Below are 14,724 nucleotides of genomic sequence, written 5' to 3'. Positions count from 1 at the left end.
GTTCATACACGGCAGGTGTCATTGTAGGGAGCGGGCGCAGGAGCCAAGTCCACTCCATACACAAAAGGTGTCATTGTAGGGACTGGGCGCAGGAGCCAAGCCCACTCCATACACTGCAGGTGTCATTGTAGGGAGCGGGCGCAGGAGCCAAGCCCACTCCATACACTGCAGGTGTCATCGTAGGGAGCGGACGCAGGAGCCAAGCCCACTCCATACACGGCAGGTGTCATCGTAGGGAGCGGGCGCAGGAGCCAAGCCCACTCCATACACGGCAGGTGTCATTGTAGGGAGCGGGCGCAGGAGCCAAGCCCACTCCATGCACGGCAGGTGTCATTGTAGGGAGCGGGTGCAGGAGCCAAGCCCACTCCATACACGGCAGGTGTCATTGTAGGGAGCGGGCGCAGGAGCCAAGCCCACTCCATACACGGCAGGTGTCATTGTAGGGAGCGGGCGCAGGAGCCAAGCCCACTCCATACACGGCAGGTGTCATCGTAGGGAGCGGGTGCAGGAGTCAAGCCCACTCCATACACGGCAGGTGTCATCGTAGGGAGCGGGTGCAGGAGCCAAGCCCACTCCATACACGGCAGGTGTCATCGTAGGGAGCGGGTGCAGGAGCCAAGCCCACTCCATACACGGCAGGTGTCAGCTCTTTTTGACAGCTGGCAGCCATGATGAGAGTTGACTCTGATTGCGGCATTTAAATGTCCCAGTTTGGATTGGCATGTCCCGAAAGGCCGCGTTGCAATGAAATCGCAAGTTGCCTCTGGATGTCATGGCCTTATAAAGGCCTCCACAGCTGCCATAACTGTTGTATCTGTCAAAATACAGAATTGCAGTATACCGTGAACAAACTATCACAAGTTCAATTTCTCTATGGGGACTAAAAAAGAAGTAAATGAAAGATTTCTTTAATTATAACAAAACTTTTTAATTATAAAAAAAAAAAAAAAAAACCTTTTCCCAGTCAATCCATAAAAATGCATAAAATTAAATTGGTATTGCTGTGTCCATAAAAGTCCAATTTATTACAACATCCCATTATTAATTGTGCACGGAGAATGGCATGAGAAAGCAAGAGAAAAGCGATGCCAGACCTGTGCTTTTTTTGGTCACCCCATCGCCAAGAAAAAATAAAATAAAAAGCAATCAAAGAGATGTTTGTACCACAAAACGGTATCGATGAAAACTATAAGCTGCCCTGCATCAGCGGAAAAAGGTATGAGACTAAAAAGATGCTCCCTGAATGCTGCAAAAACAACCCGACTCCCCAGGCCTGCCAAAAAACTGTGCAGTTGCTTTTTTTTCCCCTAGTTCTCCCCACTTAAAACTTTTTAAAAGTTTTCCAATACCTATATGGTCTGCTAAACAGAACCATCGAAAATGCAACCTGTGCCACAAAAAACAAGCCCTCATGTAGGTATGCCACTGAAAGAAGAAAAAAATGAAGATATATATATATATATATATATATATATATATATATTATAATTTTTTTTTTTAAGTGGGGAGAAAAAAATGGCCGCAGCGGGAAGGGGTTAAAACAATGGCTGAACACAACTGATAAAAGGGAACCCAGCCTTGGGCATTGTCAGAGGTGACCATTGATTCCAACATTTGAGGTTTCAGGTTGTGCATTGTATGAAGTATTCTTCCCCCTCCCTGCCGCATTATGTCACCACTGAAGCTAGAATTACTGTCCCTTTAAATTGTACTTTGTAGAAGACCCATGATAATTACTGACCAGAAATCAATGAGTTAATTCAGACAGTTTAGGTTGCTCATCCAGAGGTGTAATTGGCAATTACTGGGAAAACAGGACTCCCACCGGATCCATGATGGTCAGCTTGTTTTCACTGGGGGTGGGGGCACTGGGACCCTTCTGCAGGATAATTGCGGTCTTGTAATTTCTGTGGGCATTCTGACCCTCGAGACAAAGGTTCATGAAATTTCCTTCCGAATCTGAAGGTTTATGACTGTAAAAACCGGTTCCCACGGGAGGCCGAGGTGATTCCCATAGTGAACTGTGTGACTTTGATTCCTTTGCTTTTTGGGACGTCATTCTGATTTGAGGCCAAAATCTCTAGTGTTACTGGTGATGTCACCGTGATGCCCCCCTCCTGTAAAAAAAAAAACCACAATTTGTTCTACAGGCATTGAAACCGCCAATGAACAAGATAACCAACACCTATCTGAACCATGAAGATTATAATAATGTCCCCCTTCGTTACCCTACCTAATAGTTCTAGTGGGACCCCCTTAATGACCCCGGTAGTAACAGTGATCCTATTGGGGGCACTATTACCATTATAACTGAGCCCCGCATACTAGCCAGCGCCTGCGTGCAGGAGCACAGACACCAGGTGGAGAGGGGAAAATAGGGGTCAGGTGTCACAGACTGAGTACAGCTTGGTGTCCGCGGACAGAGCCTGGCTGGCTCGCAGCTGACAAGAGCACTACCAAAAATATTTCTTAAAAGCCGCACATAATGCGTATTACTGAGTTCGCTACGACCCGGACATTGAAAGTGGTTTCTTATTCCTCGCACACGGCGAATGCTGTAAAAATAATTGTAAAAGGTAACGGCAGATTTGCTATTTTTCGATTGTTCACCTTCTGAAAAATGTAATAAAAATCAATCCAAAAGTCACATGTCCCTCAAAATGGTACTAATTGAGCACTTGAACTCCCCCCACAAACGAGCCCCCACAGAGCAACAGTGCCAAAAAATAAACATTTCAGGGTCTTAGAATGCGGCGATGCAGAGTCAGTAGTTTTTCTTTAAAAATGTGTTTTTATTTGCTGAAGTAGCAAAAAATAAACCTATATAAACTCTATGGGCTCATGCCCGCGGCCGTGATGGACTCCGCAAGCGGAATACCGCAGCAGAATCAGTCTCTGTGCCCCCCCCCCCCCAAGACCCCACACTCTCCTTCGGATCCGCTGCTTAACTCCCACATGACTCGGTGGGCGCGGTGCGTATTCACGCTATACTCCTGCTGGCTTCCATTGACTACAATCCACGCGCGTATACCCGTGGCAAATAGGACATGCCGTGGATAATTTCATGTGGGGGAATTCCGCAGCGTGAACATTCAGCTATTAGGTTCAATAGAACCTAATAGCTGTGGTGAAACGCCACGGATTTCCACCGCGGGCACTCGCCCGTGGGCATTAGCCCTATATCGCAGTAATTGTGCCGGTCCAGATCAATTATGTTGTTTTTACCGAATGCTGAACGCTGTAAAAACGAAAAACCCCAAAACAATGGAGGAATTTTTGGACCTTTTATTTCTATCTACCGCGCCAGAAAATGCAATAAAAGTTATAAAAAGACATCACACATACCCCAGAGTGGCGTACAGTATACAACTCATCCCCATAAAAACCCGCAAGCTCTAGTATGACTAGCCAGAAGTTATGGTGCTGGCAATGCGAAGATGAAATGAAATTGGTCGGTCACGAAGGAGTTAACTGCCTCACCCGCGCCCCCTGGTCAACCAGCTGAACCACGGTGTAATACTTAATATCTCCTCATGACAAATAAACTTTGTAGCTGTTGGGATGACGTAAAGTCCTCATACGGCTATGTAGATGTATAAATAAAGGCTATGGCTCTTGAAAGCCAGGAAAGGGGTTAATTGTTAAAACTGCTGATTATACTGCACATCTGTAAACACAAGACTTGTTTATTATGATTTTATATAGTAATGGATGTTTTATACATTCTTCAAGCAACAATAGGGCTGCCCCCTATGTACAAGAATATAACTACTATAATACTGCCTCCTATGTACAAGAATATAACTACTATAATACTGCCCCCTATGTACAAGAATATAACTACTATAATACTGCTACTATGTACAAGAATATAACTACTATAATACTGCCTCCTATGTACAAGAATGTAACTACTATAATACTGCCTCCTATGTACAAGAATATAACTACTATAATACTGCCCCCTATGTACAAGAATGTAACTACTATAATACTGCCCCCTATGTACAAGAATGTAACTACTATAATACTGCCCCCTATGTACAAGAATATAACTACTATAATACTGCCCCTATGTACAAGAATATAACTACTATAATACTGCCTCCTATGTACAAGAATAGAACTACTATAATACTGCCTCCTATGTACAAGAATAGAACTACTATAATACTGCCCCCTATGTACAAGAATATAACTACTATAATACTGCCTCCTATGTACAAGAATAGAACTACTATAATACTGCTCCTATGTACAAGAATATAACTACTATAATACTTCCCGCTATGTACAAGAATATAACTACTATAATACTTCCCGCTATGTACAAGAATATAACTACTATAATACTGCTCCTATGTACAAGAATATAACTACTATAATACTGCCCTCTATGTACAAGAATATAACTACTATAATACTGCCCCCAATGTACAAGAATATAACTACTATAATACTGCCCCTATATACAAGAATATAACTACTATAATACTGCCCTCTATGTACAAGAATATAACTACTATAATACTGCCCTCTATGTACAAGAATATAACTACTATAATACTGCCCCCAATGTACAAGAATATAACTACTATAATACTGCCCCTATATACAAGAATATAACTACTATAATACTGCCCCTATATACAAGAATATAACTACTATAATACTGCCCCTATATACAAGAATATAACTACTATAATACAGCCCCCTATGTACATGAATATGACTACTATAATACTGCCTCCTATGTACAAGAATATAACTACTATAATACTGCCTCCTATGTACAAGAATATAACTACTATAATACTGCCCTCTATGTACAAGAATATAACTACTATAATACTGCCCTCTATGTACAAGAATATAACTACTATAATACTGCCTCCTATGTACAAGAATATACCTACTATAATACTGCCCCTATATACAAGAATATAACTACTATAATACTGCCCCCTATGTACAAGAATATAACTACTATAATACTGCCTCCTATGTACAAGAATATAACTACTATAATACTGCCCCTATGTACAAGAATATAACTACTATAATACTGCCCCCTATGTACAAGAATATAACTACTATAATACTGCCCCCTATGTACAAGAATATAACTACTATAATACTGCCCCCTATGTACATGAATATAACTACTATAATACTGCCCCCTATGTACAAGAATATAACTACTATAATACTGCCCCCTATGTACAAGAATATAACTACTATAATACTGCCCCCTATGTACAAGAATATAACTACTATAATACTGCCCTCTATGTACAAGAATATAACTACTATAATACTGCCCCCTATGTACAAGAATATAACTACTATAATACTGCCCCTATGTACAAGAATATAACTACTATAATACAGCCTCCTATGTACAAGAATATAACTACTATAATACTGCCCCCTATGTACAAGAATATAACTACTATAATACTGCCCCCTATGTACAAGAATATAACTACTATAATACTGCCTCCTATGTACAAGAATATAACTACTATAATCTTGCTCTCTATATTCAGACTACTAATGACCTGTCTGTTCTTCCATGCATGAGTGAGTTGGTTTGTGAATGACTTGCATGCTCCACCCCTGATCATATGACGGTGACGTCATCAAGACCCTGCTGCTGTCTGGCTAAGTGTTCGTTAGTATTTCACAGCAACTGAGGCTACAGGGGGTTTGTAGTCTGCCTGTAATCTGCATAACTATACAGGACCTGTGATGACGTTACCATCACGAGATAATGGGCGGAGCATGGAACTCCCTCACTGGCAATAAAAGACCTTTGATTATGGCACGGTCGTGATCAGGGGCGGAGCATGACAGTCACTTCGTCACATGTCCTTGATCTGCACTACTGTGCTGCTTCTGATCCGTGTTGTATGGGATAAACAAGGTATGTAGCAGAGCTGTGTGTGTGCGGCGTGCATGTAGCAGAGCTGTGTGTATGCGGCGTGCATGTAGCAGAGCTGTGTGGAGTATTGCGTCGCCAGGAACACTGGTGCTATAACTTCCTAATAATTACTATTACTAGTGATACTAGTGTGACTACTTTACATCCCAGTAGTCACCTGAGCAGTTAGCACATAATTAGTTGTTGTGATTGCCATTAACCCTTTCTTGTCCTTCTCCTGCATATAGCCGTGCCCGGCTTCACCCCAGAATTGTGTGTTCAGCAGTATACCCGCTCTCTCTCTCTTCAGGAGTTCCTTTGTGCATTCGCTGCTGTCAAGGTCGATGCGCCGATTTCCTTCCAGGGACCTGCCGTTGGTTTGCAGACCTCTGTGGCCTGACATAGACGTTCTGGGCCGCTCGGTTATTCCTGTCCGTTTGTGTGAAGTCCTTTCATTTCCTTTGACTTACCTTAGTACTTTCCAGGTGTAGCAGGCATTGGGTACAACCAGTATTGACCACCCTTGCAGATCTCTATGGGGTTGTCACGCTTTCCATAGCTGTCCACAAGCGGAGAATCATAGCGATTCTTCGCTCGCGGGACTCAAATCGCGGCATGCTGGGAGTTGCCACAATTCTCTGCAGTGAGCCGACCTGTCAGTTCTCTCCCGTGCTCCCCGCTGGTGGAATGTCGCTAGTGATATTCCGCCTCGCCCATGGACAGGGGGCCTAAGTGCCCTAAATCTATTATATGTACAGTTGCATTCACCACTTCTCGCTTCTTGCTCGAACAGTGTTTGTGTCAGTCTACCCTGTAGTTCTGGCATTCTATTCCCATTATCGCCAGGGTCAGTTGACGATATAATGCAATTGCCCTACCAGTGTATCCTAAGGAAGCGCTAGGAAAGATACTTGTTGAGGGGCTAACATTCATGCACAAAGTTTGTGACAGGTGGAGCCCGGATGGCGAGATAACATAAATCATCACCAGCAGGGGGCCCCATTTTGCTCTTCCTATGTGGCCACTTTTCTCTGTGTCCAACCTGGATACTCTGATTGCTGCTTAGTACAATGTAACCAATACCCGTTGAGGGCAACCAGTTTCGGCTCATAGAACGCCCAATAGCGCCATACATAAATACCAACGCATTTCGGTGACTTCCATGGTTAGTGTGAATGGGAAACACTTGGGTGAAGGCATGACTAGTTACGCCAAAGGCGTCTTCTTATCCCTTGTCTAATGAGTCTTTAGCTGTCTACCTGTTCTTGATGCAATTCCTCAGTAAAACGCGTGGCGGTCGCTCTTAAATGTGGTAAATCGTATAACTTGGGGCTCTTTTACACCGACCAATAAGACTGAGCGATGGATCGGCCGTGTGAACAGGCAGTTATCACTTCTGAAGGCCTGCCTGTTTACTGTGAATGGAGGCGGTGGGCCAGAACGATCCCCTGTCTGCCTCTGTTCACTAGCGATGATCGTTCCTGTGTAAAAGCACAGGTATGGTCATTTTCACTAGGATGAACTGTTGGGCATCTGCGCCCGTCAGCTTGTCCCGTGTAAAAGGGCCCCCAACTTCGTGAGAACACACGTTTACAAGTCATTACGTGCAGCTCGTAAACTCCCACTTTTATTTGCCTAATGCCCAGAGTGACATCTGCCGTGTATGTATCACAGGAACACTGAGGATGTGGCATTGACGTTGGCAGCGACAAACTGATGTAAAGCGGCATACATGTTATATTTCTAAAAACCTGTACTGACCACAGACTTCACAAGGCGGAGGGCTTGCTGCATTTGTCTCCAATCTAAACAATGCTCTGTGAGCTGCAGAGCCTCGACTCCAGACTGATACATTGTATACAGCTATTCCTGCTCTCAGATGAGAAGTGGATACAATTGTGCCAGTGTAGAAAATGCTCTGTGAGCTCAGCAGCCCGGACTCCAGACTGATACATTGTATACAGCCATTCCTGTTCTGAGATGAAAAGTGGATACAATTGTGTCAGTGTAGAAAATGCTCTGTGAGCTCAGCAGCCCGGACTCCAGCCTGATGCATCGTCCTTAGCGAGTCCTGCTCTCTTCTCGGTAGTGGATATAACTGTATCAGTGTAGACAATGCTCTGTGAGCTAAGAGCTCAGACCCCAGGCTGATAAGTTGTAGCAAACTATCAGAGAGATTTAGATGGTATATCTGCATAATTTTTTACTGTATAGGTAATCATAGTCTTCTGTGTTTTGTATACTGCACCACCACAAAATAATATACCGCACAGTATATGTACTATGTGACCTATGGGTAATGTATTCCAGTATGTGGTATGTCAGGCCTTTAATTTCAGCCCATATGTTGGCAAATCGTCTTGCCGTCTCTAACTAACGTGCAGGGAAATGTGAACAGAGCTGTAGTTGAGCGCTGTATGGTGGTATATATTTGGGCATTGTTTGGCACTGCTACATAGATATCAACGGAAGGCAACACAAAGGCAAAGGTATCACTATGGTGAATGTAGGGGTAGTGCTCAAACCTGAGCCCTGGGGCGTTAGGGGGCCTGAAAGCCCCTCTGCCACTTAAGGCGACACCAGTATTATAAATGCTACTTGGTAGCTGGCGCCTGGTGCAGGTTTTGCATTCGCACCTGGAGGTTGCTCCTCAGCCCAACATAGCGTCCGATGCAAAGATGCTCTTGTGTTGGGTTACTTCCTCCCCTCACCTGACAAGGACTGGTTTTCTGCAGCAGCACAAAGTATTATTGTTCTCGCATCGCTTAATCATCGTGTAAAAGAAATAAAATGGTGAATAGTTTGCGTCACACGAGACTGCTTTGGAGGAAGGAAATGGGTCGAGAGTGAAAGAGGCGAATCCGCGCGTCCGTCTGACTGATGGATCTACACCTTTCAGGTCACTGACTGTTATGATCTTGTTTCTTCTTTCAGGACGTTCAGTCAGAAAAAGGCCGCAGTGGAGAAAGATTACGCACAGGTAAGAGCAAAGACTGATGCTTAAAGGGCCACTCCGGGCACCACAATATCCACCTGTGATCCAGCACTCCTCACACATACAAGAACTATACTAATTCTCATTCTATTAGGTCTGATTGTGCCTCCCCACACGTGTTGGGATGTAGGCATGTTCCTGTATTGAGGAAAGTGCTTCCTTTATTACTGCCCTCAGCTCCATAATGTACTGTGTGTGTATGTAATATATATTATAATGTGTATATGTATGCATGTGTGTGTATATAGATAGGTACATAGGTAGATGGGTATAGATATATAAATATATATAATCTTCATACACACATACATACTGCCAAAAAGCGTGGGGAAAGAGAAGTGACCACTAATCAGAGCACTGTTCTTAATTATGTAAGAGGGAAATTCTCACAACCAGGATCCTGATAAACTAAGGGGCTGTTTACAACAGCTATTATAATATTGTCCCCATGTATAAAATTATAACTACTTAAATGCTGCCCCCTGTGTACAAGAATATAACTACTATAATACTGCCCCCTTTGTACAAGAATATAACTACTATTATACTGCCCCCTATGTACAAGAATATAACTACTATAATACTGCCCCCTATGTACAAGAATATAACTACTATAATACTGCCCCTATGTACAAGAATATAACTACTATAATACTGGCTCCTATGTACAAGAATATAACTACTATAATACTGCCTCCTATGTACAGGAATATAACTACTATAATACTGCTCCCCATGTACAAGAATATAACTTCAATAATGCTGCCCCCCTATGTACAAGAATATAACTTCTATAATACTGCCTCCTATGTACAAGAATATAACTACTATAATACTTCCCCCTATGTACAAGAATATAACTACTATAATACTGCCCCCTATGTACAAGAATATAACTACTATAATACTGCCTCCCTATGTACAAGAATATAACTACTATAATACTGCCTCCCTATGTACAAGAATATAACTACTATAATACTGCCTCCCTATGTACAAGAATATAACTAGTATAATACTGCCCCTATGTACAAGAATATAACTACTATAATACTGCTCCTATGTACAAGAATATAACTTCTATAATACTGCTCCTATGTACAAGAATATAACTACTATAATACTGCCCCCTATGTACAAGAATATAACTACTATAATACTGCCCCTATTTACAAGAATATAACTACTATAATACTGCCCCCTATCTACAAGAATATAACTACTATAATACTGCCCCCTATGTACAAGAATATAACTACAATAATAATGCCCCCTATGTACAAGAATAGAACTACTATAATACTGCCCCCTATGTACAAGAATAGAACTACTATAATACTGCCTCCTATGTACAAGAATAGAACTACTATAATACTGCCCCCTATGTACAAGAATATAACTACTATAATACTGCCCCCTATGTACAAGAATAGAACTACTATAATACTGCCCCCTATCTACAAGAATAGAACTACTATAATACTGCCCCCTATCTACAAGAATAGAACTACTATAATACTGCCCCCTATCTACAAGAATAGAACTACTATAATACTGCCACCTATGTACAAGAATATAACTACTATAATACTGCCCCCTATGTACAAGAATATAACTACTATAATACTGCCCCCTATCTACAAGAATATAACTACTATAATACTGCCTCCTATGTACAAGAATATAACTACTATAATACTGCCTCCTATGTACAAGAATATAACTACTATAATACTGCCTCCTATGTACAAGAATATAACTACTATAATACTGCCTCCTATGTACAAGAATATAACTACTATAATACTGCCCCTATGTACAAGAATATAACTACTATAATACTGCCTCCTATGTACAAGAATATAACTACTATAATACTGCCTCCTATGTACAAGAATATAACTACTATAATACTGCCCCCTATGTACAAGAATATAACTACTATAATACTGCCCCCTATCTACAAGAATATAACTACTATAATACTGCCCCCTATATACAAGAATATACCTACTATAATACTGCCTCCTATGTACAAGAATATAACTACTATAATACTGCCTCCTATGTACAAGAATATAACTACTATAATACTGCCCCCTATATACAAGAATATAACTACTATAATACTGCTCCTATGTACAAGAATATAACTGCTATAAAACTGCCCCCTATGTACAAGAATATAACTACTATAATACTGCTCCCTATTGTCAAGAATATATCTACTATAATACTACCCCCTATGTACAAGAATATAACTACTATAATACTGCTCCCCTATGTACAAGAATATATCTACTATAATACTGCCCCCTACGTACAAGAATAGAACTACTATAATACTGCCCCCTATCTACAAGAATAGAACTACTATAATACTGCCCCCTATCTACAAGAATAGAACTACTATAATACTGCCCCCTATCTACAAGAATAGAACTACTATAATACTGCCCCCTATCTACAAGAATAGAACTACTATAATACTGCCCCCTATCTACAAGAATAGAACTACTATAATACTGCCCCCTATGTACAAGAATAGAACTACTATAATACTGCCCCCTATGTACAAGAATAGAACTACTATAATACTGCCCCCTATCTACAAGAATAGAACTACTATAATACTGCCCCCTATATACAAGAATATACCTACTATAATACTGCCTCCTATGTACAAGAATATAACTACTATAATACTGCCCCTATATACAAGAATATAACTACTATAATACTGCCCCTATATACAAGAATATAACTACTATAATACTGCTCCGATGTACAAGAATATAACTACTATAATACTGTCCCTATATACAAGAATATACCTACTATAATATTGCCTCCTATGTACAAGAATAGAACTACTATAATACTGCCCCCTATGTACAAGAATATAACTACTATAATACTGCCCTCTGTGTACAAGAATATAACTACTATAATACTGCCCCTATGTACAAGAATATAACTACTATAATACTGCCCCCTATGTACAAGAATATAACTACTATAATACTGCTCCTATGTACAAGAATATAACTACTATAATACTGCCCCCTATGTACAAGAATATAACTACTATAATACTGCCTCCTATGTACAAGAATATAACTACTATAATACTGCTCCTATGTACAAGAATATAACTACTATAATACTGCCCCCTATGTACAAGAATAGAACTATAATAATACTGCCCCCTATGTACACATGTATGTAATTACTAGTACCCTGGTTCAGGGCTTCTGGCTATTTGCTATACCCCGAGATCTTCTCGTTATGGTGAACTCGTCTGTATTTTGGGGATGGATGCGGGCTCGTCTGGTTCTTGTTTTTTGTCTCGGTGCCATCTTTAAGCGGCAGCTGTTTGTTTGAGCTCTGGTTGCATTCATCGGCGCTGGCTGGCATTCTTCAGCTGGTGCACGAGTCCTTCATAAAGGGAAGCGTTGTTGACCTACACAGCAGGGGAAACTGCTTCCTGCATCCTGCAATGAATACCTATGAGCGAGCTGAAATTCCGTCTTTGTTCTGGAGCAGAACAGCGATTGTCCCTGGCCCCATGAGAAAGTGATGCGTTTACATGCCAGGGAATCCGTGCCAGTGTCACCTGCCAGAGCGGGTTTCATTAGAGATACGTTATGTTTATGTGGCTTGTGCACAATCACTTTACATTTCTTCAGAATAAACAGTTCATTCATCAGTGTTTGCCTTCTGGCTAGAAAGCAATAACTATCTGTATAGATAGATGGCCATTTTAACCCCCAGTGATCAGCTGCGATCTATGAGTGTTAAAGTTCAATTTCCCTGCAGCACCCCCTCAGGAGAAATAAAGTATTACACAGTTCTTGCCGAGATCAATATGCTGTCTACACTTGTTTGATCCTCCAGAGACCACCTGTGTAGATTCTCTTCAGTCTGGGTAATTTATATTAAATAACTGGGTCCTAAGTTACCTTAACCCTCCTACATATCTGAGTGATGATGATGGGTGGCAACCAATAAGGGCAGCTATTACGGGGCCCAAAGGCTTGTTACATGGCTTTTTTTAGACTATGAATGACATTGGAAGATCAGATTTTATAGAATCAGAGATAAAGCCATTTGAAGTGGGGTCGGGAATATCGAGTGTACAACTTTTGTGTGCGCAGAGCAGAAGGGAATGAACCGGAATTAACAGTAAATCCAAAAAGTTGTATATACTTTTAGATGGCGCCCTTAAAATCTACAAGTCATCCTATCAAAAATAAGCCCTCCTACAACTCTGTTATGGCGGTCACTGACAACAGAGTAGACGAGAGTTACCAGCGCTCAAGTGCAGGTGTCAAAAAGAGGAGTTTTGTGAAAATCTGAGCACTTACTTCCCAGGGGTGCCTTGTCCTCGGCCCCCCTGAATCCCCGATAACAGGCAATATCGCAGCTGTAGCGAAGAAGTAATAATTTATAAAGTTGCGACGCGTTTCGGCTTGATGACAACCCTTTCTCAAGCCAATTTTTTATGGGTGATCTCGCCCGTTAAGCGCAGATGTGATTTTTGCACAGTGTTAAATTTTTGTTTTTGAAGCAACATGCGACTTTAAGGCGTGTGAAATGTGTGCAAAATGTATGGCGGTTTTCTCACAAATTGCATCGCAATTGCAGGTTGGCGAGCACAATATTGGTTCGAGGTTCTCGGCCCGACATCGCGCTCGCCCGTGTAACTGTAGCCCAAGTTGGGAGTTATCGCTCCGTACACGTTTTACAGCTACTGGTATTTCCCAGTCATTGACAGTAAGCAGAGGAACTGAAGAGTCAATGCGGATGAGGCTTTAGAGCAGCCTTTTGTGTCATAGACTTCAAGAGCTGCAGTATGACCCTCTGACCTTTCAGTGGGGGTCAGGAGAGGCCACCGAGTTGTCGTCTACTCCGCTTAGTTCTGTGTTCGCATTGGATGTTGTTTTTCTCCAGCGCTGGAATGTTTTATGTCAGCCAAAAGCAGCAGCTCGCCAGCGCCAGAACCCTGCGCCTATTATTGGAAGTGACACAGTGGATCTGCTTGGTCATTCTTGGCTCCGGATCCTCAAGTCTCGGGCGGAGTGCTGGATGGAGAGGTGACATTTAAAGGGCCATGGCACCGAAATCAAGCCACAATATGTTACATTGCCATGTACGCACTGTTTATAGGAACTTTTTGGCTGAGCTGTCTTAAAGGGGAAATCGATGTTAGGATATGGCAGTCTCTTAATCTGCGCTCAGACCTGAAGGGTCTGCCTACGTTTTGCCAAGGGTCCTTCTTCGGTATAGTTCCTCTTTCTTTCATCCTAAGCCGTTAAGGACGCAGCACTTTTTCTTTCTAGTATTTCCTCCTCACACTTTCAAAAAATTGTTGACTCCTATATTTTTTTTGTCAGCTCAGCTGCCTGATGGCCTCTTGTGGCTTTTTGCAAGGAAGAGCGGTACTATTTAATTTACCATATGATGTACTGAAGAACAGTTTTTTTTTGCGGAGCATCCTGATGTTCCTATTGACTCCACTTTGGAGTAGATATAACTTTTTTGATAATTTTTTGTTACATTTTTTTTCTTGATGGTGGGGCCAAAAAATAAGCGCAAATTCTGGCATTGTGTATTTTTCTGCTTCATTTTGATTGGACTTTTACGTATGTGGCAATGCTAAATATATTTTGTTTTTTTGTTTTTTTATTGGAAAACTGTTTGTTTTTTTTATTATTTTTTTTTAGAATACTTTACTTTTCTTTCTTTTTTTATAATAGAAAACTATTTTTCACTTTCTGGAAAAAAAAAATTGTCCCTATAAAGG

At 41.4% G+C, this 14,724-nt stretch overlaps 1 protein-coding gene across 5 annotated transcripts in view; it reads left to right on the top strand.

The window, feature by feature from the left end:
• FCHSD2 (FCH and double SH3 domains 2) overlaps window positions 1-14,724 on the top strand; it is a 140,539-nt gene that overhangs the window by 37,763 nt on the left and 88,052 nt on the right. For all 5 annotated transcript variants that reach the window (XM_066588307.1, XM_066588308.1, XM_066588305.1 and 2 more), the window contains exon 3: window positions 8,858-8,903. In XM_066588307.1, coding sequence (XP_066444404.1) covers window positions 8,858-8,903 — 46 coding nt within the window. The remainder of the gene's footprint in view (window positions 1-8,857; window positions 8,904-14,724) is intronic.

This window comes from Eleutherodactylus coqui, chromosome 1, assembly GCF_035609145.1.
Source record: "Eleutherodactylus coqui strain aEleCoq1 chromosome 1, aEleCoq1.hap1, whole genome shotgun sequence".
Classification (NCBI taxonomy): domain Eukaryota; kingdom Metazoa; phylum Chordata; class Amphibia; order Anura; family Eleutherodactylidae; genus Eleutherodactylus; species Eleutherodactylus coqui.
This window is presented reverse-complemented; position numbering and strand designations above follow the sequence as displayed.